At 37.8% G+C, this 13,883-nt stretch overlaps 1 protein-coding gene across 1 annotated transcript in view; it reads left to right on the forward strand.

The window, feature by feature from the left end:
* The first annotated feature begins 1,197 nt into the window (after positions 1–1,197).
* Positions 1,198–13,883, forward strand: part of LOC112056479 (uncharacterized) — an 88,745-nt gene continuing 76,059 nt past the window's right edge. Inside the window, exons 1-2 of the mRNA XM_052889292.1 lie at positions 1,198–1,383; positions 9,910–10,062. Coding sequence (XP_052745252.1) covers positions 10,006–10,062 — 57 coding nt within the window. The 5' untranslated portion in view covers positions 1,198–1,383; positions 9,910–10,005. The remainder of the gene's footprint in view (positions 1,384–9,909; positions 10,063–13,883) is intronic.

Below are 13,883 nucleotides of genomic sequence, written 5' to 3' on the forward strand. Positions count from 1 at the left end.
AACTAGAAAAATGTATGGGAATGACATTTGCTATCGACAGGTCACGTGATCAAGATCTGTCATTCCTATATTTTTTCTAGTTTTCGAAGCGTTGGCGATCGTAGAAAGAGAATCGACGTGCCACTTGACTAAGGGGACAGGATCGTCGCCAGGATCGATTGTTGTCAATGGAACATTAAAATCAGCATCAAAAAATTAACAATCTGAAAAAACTCACGAAAAGACACGAAATTTCGCTAGTATAACGTAAAACGCTTTAAAATAAAGGGCGTCAACCAAATATGACAATATTTAAATGCAAACAACGGATATCGCGATGAAGGAAGTACGCAGGAACGATCGGCGTATAAAGAAGCCAAGGCTCAATCGGTTATTAGCATAGAACCAAAATGAAGCGATAAAATCGATTGAACACCAATACGATATCGCGTGAACTTTGACACAAATGTCAGTTTTCGCGCCGAAACGTCAAACGTCAATCCGCCATTTTGGATCACGCCATTGGCGGATTATTAGGGGTTGTGTTTAAAGCATCTACATACATGCCAACATAAGTTGCCATTTTGAATTGAGATTTTCTATTCGTTTACATTATAGGAAAGCGATACAAAAAACGCCACAAAGACAATTTTACAATTATTCAGATTACAATTTTGTACTGGAATAATCTGCTTCGCAAAATTTCTCGAGTGTGTGGTATTTTTCTCACACTAGGCCAATAGTTTATCAGTTTATAACCTACTTACTTACAGTGTTAGATTTAGATTTTAATACAAATAATCATTGTTTTGGAAATGTACCTATTAGTCTTTATCAAGTATTAACTTTTAGGTATTTATTGTTTATGGTGTTTCATACAGGATTTTTTTTTATAATTTAAAAAATAGAGTACCTACTACGATATTTTAGAATTAGATTATATTTAAATCCGTCAAATAATCTAAAAACATAACCCTTCTATAACGTTAAAAGGAAAAAGAAATCTAAATTACAACCATTAGTGTTTCCAAATTGCAACACAACTCCATCCTCTACCAACAAGTTGGCACGTCTACAAAATCTCTCAAACAACAAGAGTAGCTCTCGCCCATACATCTGTCCCTGTCTAACAGTTACATAATAAGGAAACGGGTGAGGGATGTCAGATCGCCAAGTTCCGCATGCGGAGGCTCGGGGTGGCTATTGATTTTCCCTGAGTTTGCGGCAGTCAACCGACGAACCGGTGCCGAGCGCGAAAAACACAGCTACGCGCACCGCGTTCCGAAAAAACACCTTTTCCCATCAACCAATTCGAAAAATACAGTTTACGTGGTCAAAATTGGGTTGATTAAGCCGGTTCGAACCGCTTCCGAGGCGATTTTGGCTGCTGGGAACTTTTTATTCGTAAGTGTTTGAATTATTTTTTTATTTACACCTAGTCACCATTTTAATCTGCTTAAAAAATACGTCTGGCTTTTTATTGGGTTCTTTATAGGCTGTAATGACGGCGAGGTGATTAGGTGTTTTATATGTCCACTCCCATTTGTGTAATTGGTATCAGCTGATTGGCCCGCCCGTAGGCAAATGTCAAGTGCAAATCCTTTTAATTGAACGAAATAACACTTTTTACAAACAGTTGCTAATCGTATATAATTTTAATAGCTAAAATTAAAAAGTAATAAAAAAATATAAAAACTTACCAATTTGTCCAACGGCAAAGCTGTTCCTTTATAAACCTTACTTCTAACTGTGTGGTATACGTTCATTTTTTTTTAATAAACCGAAGCAAAGACCCGATAAAGATACAGCCAATATATTTTTTAATAATGATTTTTGGCGAAGAGCAATGTATGGTTGGCAGTTTATCTCAAGACTAACCGATATGGCTTGCAGGGTGACGTCATGGATCGTTAACAGCACTCTCTGGTGACGTCATATGTCCTTATCCCGACTCCTTGATCACAATGGGAGCATGGATATATTTTAATAGAAACCAGACTAAATTAGTTTTCCACCCGTCCTTGTTTGACTACGTATGATAGAGTGAGATGATATTATTTTATGGGATGATGATGAAGCAATGTTTATATAATGATATATTTTTCTTAAGTAGATAGATAATAACTGTTCCGTTACCGCGACTTCGCCCGTATTTTTAACATTAGTTTTCATCATCATTCATCATTATCAACCAATATTCGGCTCACTTCTGAGCTCGAGTCTCCTCAGAATGAGAGGGGTTAGGCCAATAGTACACCACGCTGGCACAATGCGGTTTGACAGACTTCACACACCCAGAGAATTAAAAAGATTTTCTGTTAAGCAGGTTTCCTCACGATGTTTTTCCTTTAAAGTTTGAGACACTTAATATTTAAATTCTTAAAATACACACAACTGAAAAGTTGGCGGTGCATGCCCCGGACCAGATTCGAACCTACAGCCTCCGAATCAAAGGCAGAGGCCGCTATCAGATACCACGTGATTACCATACTAGAACCCAACTAAAATCCCATACACTGCGGAATCCTAAAAAAATGCTTGAGTAAGTACATGCGATTATGTTCGACTTCTAAATGGAAGTTCAATTTGTAGTCGTTTGGCTTCATTCCCAAATTGAAGTCAACGTGCCGTGCGAAAGTCCGCAGTCTACAAATTGACTACTAACTCTACGAAATTGGTAGGCTACGTATAAAAGTTAGGTACTATTTTTGCGGCTACATAAGTTAGCCCCGCGGTTTCATCCGCTTAGTTCCCGTTACGGTGAGATACAGGGATAAAATAAAGCCTATGACACTGGCAAATGACGTGGCTTTCTATTGGTAAAAGAATTTTTAAAATCGGTTTAGTAGATCCATAGGTTATCCTAGCAACACCACAGACTTTACCTCTTAAAAATAATAGCGTAGAGAAAATAGTTGCTATTATTACATATTTTTAACCGACTTCAAAAAGGAGGAGGTTCTCAATTTGGTCGGTATTTTTTTTTTATGTATGTACACAAATTACTTAAAGACGCCTGGACCGATTTCAAAAATTCTTTTATATTTATATATAGGTATATTCTCCATTTGGTTCCATTGCCATCATGTCAAGATATCAGATCTTGACATGATGGCAATGGGACCATTATTGAATTAATACATCACCGGCTTAGCACCGCCTTCATACTGATCAGCAGGTAGAACATATTATGATGTTATTTTTCGCTTTTTCGTTTAGTGGGTACGTTTTTAGGTTGTATTTTTTTATTAAAATTTTTTTACTTGACTTGTCCAATTAGTATGTGTGGATCAAATCTTGGAAACCAAATTAAAGCCACTTCCTGATTCGATTAGACTTTGATATGGTGCAAGTACTCGCTGCTCCAGTCCTAGATTCGATTACCGGGGCAGAGTTATGAAAAATTGATTTTCTTACTTCCTAGAAAATCAGCCTGCTTTTAGAAAGTTGGTGTCACACCCCGTACTTTGGAGAGCAAGTTTCGGCGTCGGTCGCTCATTACCATTTACATATTATAGTTACAGAATCAATTATTATCAGCATGGTGCGAAGGCCTCATAGAGTGAGGCTTGGCCACTTTATCATCATTATCAACTCGTATTCGGCTCACTGCCGGCCATGAGTCTCCTTTCAGAACGAAAGGGGTTAGGCCAATAGTCCACCACGCTGGCCCAATGCGGATTGGCAGAATTCACACACGTAGCGAATTAAGACAACACTCAGATAAGCAGGTTTCCTCATGATGTTTTTCTTTCACCGTTTTAGACATGTGATATTGAATTCCTTAAAATGTACGTAACTTAAAAGTTGGAGGTGCATGCCCCGGACCGGATTTGAACCTACACCCTCCGGAAACGGAGGCAGAGGTCATATCCATTGGATTATCATGGCTTTAATTGGCCAGACAGGAAATCCAAATTCTAGGGTTACTAAGCAAGAAAATGAAACTCTGTATCTGAAATACTGAGCTTCTTTTTCTTGCTTAGTAACCCTCTTCTCTTCTTTAAAGATTACACTGTTTAACCTCTGTCTCTCCTCTCTTTGTCTCTCTATTTGTCTTGAATAACAAAGGAAGGTTATACAAGACAAATAACACAACCATAGAATATAACACATATCTAACCATAAAATGCCCTAATGCGTAAATGTCGTGTGTCAGGTTGTAATTACAGTTAATGACCCAATGGAGTAGGTACCTATTGTCAAAGTTTGTTTTGATTTTATTGCCCGTTAGTTCAGCTATTATAATTAATATATTTTGCATATATAAACGATGTCCCGTAGTTAATGGATAAAACACAAACGGTAGACACACCATATAATTTGAATAGTTTTTAAAAATTCCCGAAAGAAAATATAACTTGGACAAAGTTATATTTTTCTCCGGATTTTTCAAATTCTTCTATCTTGAATCAGTTTTTTTAATAATGTAATTAAGATTTAAAAAATCTGATTTCTGTTAAATATTTCGGATTAAATACTAATGTATTATGAACTATGTATACTCCTTTTATAAATTACATTAAACGTGAAACGTGAAACGGGACTTCGTTCGCATAGCAAAACTTGTCTCTAGAATGGGCTATTTATTATACACAATATATGTAAAAATATAAATAGAAGGAATGAAATAGGAATTGAAAGTTTGTATTGATTTCCACGCGGACGAAGACGGGCGTTTGCTAGTATTGAATATACTTAATGGTTAAATTAAAATAGTCAAAAATTGTTTAATAAAAAACAAATTTAGAGTCTCAATAGCTCAACGGTAAAGCGGTCGGGACTCATCCGAGGTGGTGGTTCGATCAAACGACAAAATATATGGCAAATATTCTTTAAAAAAAAAGGTACTTGGAAAATTGACGGTGTTATACTCACGTGCCTTGGGGAAGACATAGTAATCGTTAAAAAAATATCATTATCAACACAATCCCACTAAACCAGCATCAATAGTGTGGTGGATCCAAACTCCATATCCTCACTCCTATAATAATGGTTATGATGAATAGCTACTTCAATAATTAATTACATTTCAGATATTAAACAAACCAGTACATATTCAATAACGAAATGACGAATTTATAATTCATGTGCATTACCAGAGGCACTAAAACATCGATAAAGCGATTTATTAGTGGCTTTACGGGCTTAATCGGCCCCTTACTGCCGTTAGCAGTAATTAATCACTTTATAACTTTGTCATTATACTGTTTGATGTTTTTTTTTTCTTTATTTTAACACTTTCGCTGCTTATTTTAACACTATGTGACCCGCAAATGCCTCTTAGACTTAAGGGTAAAATATACAAAACGGTTGTAAGACCTGTCGTGCTGTATGGATCAGAATGTTGGGCGGTGAAAGGGACGGATAGTAAACGAATGCATGTGAACGAAATGCGTATGTTGAGATGGATATTTGGTGTGACAAGAATAGATAAAATAAGGAATGAGTATATAAGAGGAAGTCTGAAGGTGGCGCCAGTTACAGAAAAATTGAGGAGTAGAAGGTTAGCTTGGTATGAACTCTAATGCGTAGAGAGGAAAGTCATATTACTAGAAAAATGTTGAATGTGCAAGTGGAAGGACATAAGAGAAGAGGAAGGCCAAAGAAGAGATGGTTGGATTGTGTGAAAGAGGACATGTGTGTAAAAGGAGTGGATGATTTGACGAGTAATAGAGACGAATGGAAAAGATTGACATATTTTCCGACCCCACTTAAGTGGGATAAGGGTAAGGAGATGATGATGATTAACACTTTCGCTGCGGCACTTATTTTTCTGTACTTTCCTCTAGTACGGTAATAGGTTTTTTGAACTCATACTAAAACTTTAAGTAGTTCGGTACGAGGTCCATCGACCTCGTAACTTTTGAACACACTGGACGTACAAGGTCAATTGACCTCGTACCGCAGCGAATGTGTTAAAGGTCTTTTTCACCTCCGACGCAAAAAGAGGGGTGTTATAAGTTTGACGTGTCTGTAACACCATAGCTCCCAAACGGATGACGTATTTTTATTTAATTTTTTTTTTTATTAAAGGTGACTTTTAGGCGAGTGTTCTGAGATATGTTTGTTAAAAATCGGTTGAGCCGTTTTAAAGTTGTGGGGGTTGAAAGTGGGGAAGAATAATCGAATGTCTGCAAATATACTCGAGTCGGGTCTCAAATGAAAACGCACTGGAGAATATTGATTATTGATGACTTAATCAAGAGTAGGTATAATTAATAATAACATGACATTCTGGGGCCTTTCAAAATTAAAACACTTATATCTCGAATAAACTTTTGAGACACATGTGTTAATTCATGTGTCTCGAAAGTTGTGTGCAGAAAACAGCATGTGTTAATCCAGACTATATTCTATCGTCATTCAAAATTTCAGCTAAATCAATTCAGTAGTTTTTGCGTAAAAAAGAAGCATACGATTAACAATATAAATTAATCATTCATTCATTATCAACCCATATTCGGCTCACTGTTGAGCTCGAGTCTCCTCTCAGAATGAGAGGGGTTAGGCCAATAGTCCACCACGCTGGCCCAATGCGGATTGGCACACGCAGAGAATTAAGAAAATTCTCTGGTATGCAGGTTTCCTTACAATGTTTATCATCGCCGTTTGAGACACGTGATATTTAATTTCATAAATTATTCATTATTACGATTAAAAATTAAAGTAACAAAAAGGAAAAGCTTGTTCCGTACACATTTCTTGAAAACAGTAGTTTAGTTAATGTAGATTTTTTTCTCTAAAAGAATATTTTATTAAAAATGCCAGTATTCCTGTTCCAATTTCCAATTTGTCGGAGACTACTGGTGTCAGGGTACAACAAAAGTCTAAGGAACGAATTAATACCCCTTGGTGATGAATCCCTTACTGTTGAGCTATTGGAGGCTTAGGAGGGTATGCGGAAGTTTTATCTCTCTTTCATAGCCAAACTATGGACGCCATTTAGTAGGAATGACGTAGGTAGAAATGAAGCCTTCGTCCCCCGAGGTTATAAAAACACACACTCAAATACGCTAGATTCGAAAACAGTTGATTGAAAACAATATCAAATCACAAGTTCCGAAGGCTAGCAATGATTGGCAAACAGTATCCAAATCCCTGCGGGTCGGTTTCAATTCCGAATCAAATTGCTTTGGTGTTTGCTCGTGAGAGTAATGTTCAATTAAAATGTTTATAGCTGTGTAGCCTACACACAAACTATTGTATAGATACCGGCATATACGTTGAACCAAAAATGGGTTTTTGCCCTGGTACAACGGCACCAACGAGCACGAGGCAGGTCACCAATGCGCTGGACCAAGACCAAGACCAAGTAAAAACCGCTCTCCATACATCGCTCCACGAATGTGCTAGGAGAGCCACACTACGGTAGGAATGGCGATGGATAGTGAGTGGTCGTCATTTAGGTGTGGTGGTAAGGAGGCTTACCACCACACCTAAATGACGACCACGACCACTCAGTCAAGAGTGTAACGACAAAGAGGAAGAAGACAATTATATACCAAAGAATACTAGTTGACTGTATTTCCGAGTTAGACAACCAGACTGATCCTTTGCGCAAAAAATAAGCCAACCCTTCCGTCACCAGTTGAGTCAACTAGCCGCGGTGAAATAGTTTCTAGAATTTCTTTGGCACTGCAACTCCATGGATCTCCACGGCAAAAGGAACAAATAGGTAGCTTTTGATCAGAAAGACATACTTGTGCCACTTTCCGATTTAAGCTTTTTCTGCTGCGACTTCCGGTTATAATTCTGTCTCCCTGATATAACACTGAAGCAAAGTCTCAACGCAAGCAGCGTCCCATATTAGGGCTCGCCCTATTCCCCAAGGAAACAGCGTGTGAAACTGCGTTAAACCATTAGATTATTGCATTGCGTATGACCATTAGAAACCATTAAAAATCTTTTAAAAAGCAAGTTTTTTTTTTTTTAATAAAATAAACTATAAAGTTAAAAACTGGTTACCATCTTGTATGAAAGTACTCATTCAGATGAATTAAACGAGCCCAAACTCGATGTGGTTGCGTCGTTTAATTACGGAGTTCCTGTGACCACCGTCCAGCTCCATCATCAGACCCTGGTTATCATTTAGTATCAAAATATTTATCAAGACGAATTCACAAGCCTAAATTTGATGGAATTGCGTCGTTTAACTACTAAGTTCCTGTGACCACCTTCCAGTTCCATCATCAGACCTTGGTAACCATCTAGTATCAAATTATTCCACAAGATGAGTTAAACGAGCCCACACTCAATTGGGTTGTGTCGTTTCATTATGAATTTCCTACGGCCGACATCCAGCTCCATTATCAGATCAGTTCTTTGTCATGGTAATATTACATAATTATCTGATATAATTCTGATCAGATAGATATATAGATACAAAATTTCAACTCAATCTTAAACCGAAAAATTGATCAAATTTAACTTGCAAAATTTGATTACCGACAGACAAAGACACAGGTGAAACTAAATAAAAGCTTATAATATTAAAGCATGATACTTGATATTAAAACAATATAAATCTTTTTTTTAGCTTCCAAGAATTGACCTACCAACAGAGCAAGCTAAACAAAGCTTTAAAAAACAAGTCTACCATGTTAACGCCTCATATAGAGAAGCTTTCAAAAAGATCGTTGTGAGGTATAATGTCAAAAATAGGGATGCTAATGTTTTTCATTCCATACAAAATCTAGCACGTAGTACCTATCTCTTTGAGGCGCGCGTTTTCGCATAAGTGCCGAGTTTTTACTTTTTTTTTGGACATTTTAAGCTATGTAAATGCACACATATTTTAAAGCAAAATGTGAGATATGTGTAGAGTGGAAAGTTTTGTACAACATATTTCTTCTTCTTAAGGTGCCTCTCCGACTAGCGAAGGTTGGCAGTCAGATTCTTGAACTCGTCTCTATCCTTCGCGAGGCGAAATAAGTGTGCAGCGCTCGCGATCCCGGTCCACTCTCTGATGTTTCTCAGCCAAGACTTCTTCCTGCGACCAACGCCTCTTCTACCAGCAACCTTTCCCATCAAGATGAGCTGTAGAAGCTCGTATCGCTCGTGTCGTAGCACGTGCCCTAGATACGCGACTTTTCTCGTCTTGACGGTCTGCAAAAGTTCACGCTTATTTAAAACGCTTATTTATATTTCAAAGCTTACTTTTGGCGGTCAGATCAAGGGTCAGGTACATAAGGCGTATAGTAAGGAGGTGAGGAACCTCCTTACTCTGGAATTGACCACCGCTTGCTTGAACCCTTCTGCTCCAGAACCGGAAGATCGGAATTCTTGTTAAAATTTCCGAACCGGTATTGTCTTTACAAATAGTCAACCTTGGCGTTTCAAAAGAGCTTGTATACTAAAGCATGCAAAACATTGACATAAATTTTGATTTTGATTTTTTTTTAATGAACTTTCATTTCGACCAGAGCAGAGCCCATAGGCAATAGTATAGCCTGGTTGAGTTCTGTCACAAACTACTCTAATAATAGGTAAAACTAAAATATACATAAAAACAAGAAAGCTACAAAATAGTTGCAAAAATTTAAATGTGCACAATAGGCGGCCTTATCGCTAACTAGCTATATATCACTCAACTTAAGAAACACAACACCTACCTAATGACCGCCTAGTTTCCGCCCGCGTCACCACATGGCCATCACCACGGAAAACCAGCGCTGCGCTGGTGGATCTACCTCTAGCATAGCACATGCTGAGTGGTGACCATTTTCGTACCAAACACATCATCTTTTGATTTTGTTTAATATCTTTTCTTTTTAGTTACTTCATAATTACTTTTTGTTTTGGTGTCTACTGTGTATTCTGTGTATTGTGTGTTTCACACATTCGCAGTGTGTCAAATAAACAAATTGTCTTTCTTAGTGCACAAAAAACTTCCTAATGCACAAAACTGAAATAGTTTATCTTTCACAGCAGCATCACATGCCCCAGCAGGGGAGGGCGTAGATTGAGCCGCAAGAGCCGTACCGAGCCGCACCGAGCCGCAACGAGCCGTACGGCTGCCACCAGATGATCGGCTCATTTTGGAACCTGTGCCGCGCGTGCCCTTCCATGCCTGTGGATAAGGTAAGTGATTATTAAAAAGAACCTGAATCAGTATTTATGCAACCCTAGAAGACAAAGTCGCACAAGGGGTCCGTGTGAGTGAACGGTATGTTAGGGGTCCGTGAGACGTAAAACGCATAAAAAAATGTGACTTTTATATTCTTTTTAACGGACTTCAAAAAAAGGTTTGAAACTTAAGGTGTTTTTGTGGTATGAGGTAAATTCGACGCGTAGGTATGTTTCTTTTTTTAAATGTTTGTTACCAATTTTGTAAATTCTTTTTTTGCTAGAAAGAATATACTTCCAAAATAGTCCCATTTAATTTTCATGAAAATCGGTTCAGTAAATTTGGGTTATAATCAAAATAACTGAAATACGTCTTTGAAGTCGGTTTCATTTTTATGTTAAAAAGATTAAGGGTAGAGTAAGGTAAAGATCAAAAAGAAAAGACCGAATATAAATAAAATGACTTTGTTGGCCGTTTGGCTGTATGTTAAGACCCGTTTTCTCAGGAACACTTGGAAGAATCGAAGTGAAATTAACACCATATACTGAGGACTGCAAACGCTTTGAAAAATTCAAACTCTTAAGCTAATGTGAGATAAATTATGTCGTAAAAACGTACACTTTAATTGTTTCATTATAATTTATTTATAGAAATTTGTTGAATAGTACAGTTATCTATAAGTAGGTATAGGGAAAAAAATAATGTGGTCGTAAAATCAATCCGAAGTTTGAACTCTGTCAAGTGCAAGTGACAAACGTGCGCATCTCAGCTGTAACGCGTTACGTTACTAAGCCTGCCATTAGAAGTTATCACTTAAAAAATCTGAAAATATACTTTTCTTATTTTTGTTCTCTTTATCTGAAATACATAATAAATCATCGAGATTAAGCAGTAATGTCATTGGGTGAGTCTTGCCCATCTTTTATTAATTTTGCCATGTTATGAAAAGTTAGTACCTAGCAAAAATAATATCATTAATTAAAAGTTTTTCCAACCAAGTGTAAAGTGGTGATAAGGAACAGGCTAGTAATATAAAAGTTCAGGGCAACAAAGACTCACATAACTCGCTATTGTCCTCAGCGACATTGTTCCTCCTGAACACTGGAGCGATGGCAAATATGAAATTTAATAATGTTATAAAGGTTTTACGTATATCCATGGTACGATACAATGGACGTTTAAGGATTTATGAAGTGTGTGAAATATTTTAACGTGGGTTTTTTGTCTGGTGACGAATTTTATACTTACATTTTACCTAGATCAACTTTTGTCGTGAGAAATGCCACCTAAATTCAGAGGTGGAATTTCTGACGACGAAAACCAGAATACTGTGATGATCACGTAACCGTAAACATGAAATTCTGGGAATTACTACTGCACAACTGTTTCAATTCCTTATAAATTCGCGTTTACGGTTACGCGTATGTCACAGTATGAAAACATTTAAAACTGCACACAGAACTTTATATCGCAAGATGTATGACTACCATGTATGACCAAGGGCCTCTATAAATATATGCTTGTTCCGTATACTACTTTATATAACAATTCTCTATCATATAAGTCATTATCATCACTGTTGAGCTCAAGTCTCCTCTCAGAATGAGAGGGGTTAGGCCAATAGTCCACCACGCTGGCCCAATGCGGATTGGCAGACTTCACACACGCAGAGAATTAAGAAAATTCTCTAGTATGCAGGTTTCCTGATTCCTCACGTTTTTTCTTCACCGTTTGAGAAACGTGATATTATATTCTTAAAAAGCACACAACTGAAAAGTTGGAGGTGCATATCCCGGATTCGAACCCACACCCTCCGGAATCGGAGGCAGAAGTTATAACCACTGAGCACATATATAATATATTATATATCTATATCTATACTTATAATAAAAGTGGTCGAATAACTATACATTTATTAACAATTTGAGATTTTACTTATACCATTTGTAACAACAAACGTTAACGTGGCACAGAGTACTACTAGCGCCATCTAGAATATAATATATTTTGAGCTCATATTGAATGGAAAACAGCCATTGAATCAGAACATACAGCAATATGCCTTCAGGCAGCGTTACATCACTCTTTTGCTGAATTGATTGTATAGGTTATTGCGATCTTTTGTCGAATCTTTTTATGTTCACAGAAAAAGAGTTTGTAAAGCTTATTGATATTTTTGGTGAAATTGGAAACTAGCATAACCCTCCACTGAACAAAACCAGTCAAGGCCACATATTCAACAAATATTAACAAAGTATTTTAGAATTTAAACTATCGTGAATGTTATTCCAATTAATTGATTATGAAACCCAGCTAAAACTCACGTGATATTAGGTCGGAGTATGCCCGACTAGTTTCGAACCCATACGGGGCCTTTATTCATGAGCTGGTTCTTGCATCGCAGCACGATCCAAACTGCGAAGGCGTCCCAAGAACGTCCTTTACGATCCAGACGACGACATAACAACCGACAATGCTTCCCAGCCAACACAATCAGAAGCTACACAGCGTCTTCGCCGGCGAAGACGAGGTCCCCGATAACGTCACCCGGACGTGGGTTTTCTAACTCACGATCTCGGGGGCGTCCGGACTGATTCACTCAGGTCACAGTTGCCTCCTCCAGAATGGCCCTCTAAGCCGAGGTCCGAGTCTCATAGGAGACGCCCTTAGAGAGCCGTTCCGTCCTCTATCTTTCTTTCAGCCTTCGGGTCACATCAGGCGATGCTTCTGCGCTCGCCCAACCCGGTGACGCCGTAGTGGTTCCGCAGGGAGCTATCGGCACCTACTCAGACAGAAAAAAAAAAACTGCGAAGCGGCTGCGTGACGCGCAGCTACTCGCACTGCGCGTGAACGAATTTTCACTTTTTAACTTATCATTCACAATTAACGAAAATATTCTAACGCGAACGGGAACTACATGGATGAAACCGTCTGTTAGTAAAATGCAACAAAACAAGGCAGAAATGCCTGAAAAGCGCAATTCAGTGCAGGGTGCGGCCGATTGCCGCCCGCGCTCAAAAGCTGCTCAATTGGAAGCGGTGTCGCTTATCCGCTTGCATTTCGCTCGCTCGATTGCTGTCTGCGGTGTGTTTGATTATTGCCACTGCTTTGCCAGTACATACTGTGGATATTAGCTTTTAGCTGACATAAACCGGCCAAGTACGTGTCGCGCCCGCAGTGTAGGGTTCCGTAGATTGAATGAGCACTTTAAGTTTTTATCTATACTAATATTACAAAGCTGAAGAGTTTGTTTGTTTATTTGATTGAACACGCTAACCTTAGGAACTACTGGTCCGGTTTGAAAAATTCTTTTCTGTGTTAGATAGCCCATTTATCGAGGAAGGCAATAGGCTATATATTATACCCGTATTCCTACGGGAATGGGAACCACACGAGTGAAACCGCGCAGCGTCAGCTAGTATATTTTAAAGTCCTAAACATATTTAAATGTACATTTCTATAATGTTTTATAATGTTCCATTTAGATCTTTTCCACAAGTTCTACATTCTAATATTTTTGAAATGTCTTTTATTTGGTAACTGGAATGCTTTTAATGGACGAGATTGAACTTTTCAACAAATATATTTTGCATTGTGTTCAAAGCTTTAATAATGGAAACAGTGTTTTTTTTATAAAACAGATAAAAAAGGAGGTAAACTTTTAACTTGGAATGTTTGAGTTCTTTATTTTGTTAGCTTTTTTGTTATTTTTAACGAGAGGCCATTTCTTTCTTCCTTTTAACAAACATTATCTTTAAAATAAATGTTTTTTATCTGCCTCTCAGTCTGTTTATCTGGGCTAATTTCTAAAACTACTGAACCAATTAGTGGGACT

Source organism: Bicyclus anynana, chromosome 25 (assembly GCF_947172395.1).
Source record: "Bicyclus anynana chromosome 25, ilBicAnyn1.1, whole genome shotgun sequence".
In the NCBI taxonomy this organism is placed as follows: Eukaryota; Metazoa; Arthropoda; class Insecta; order Lepidoptera; family Nymphalidae; genus Bicyclus; species Bicyclus anynana.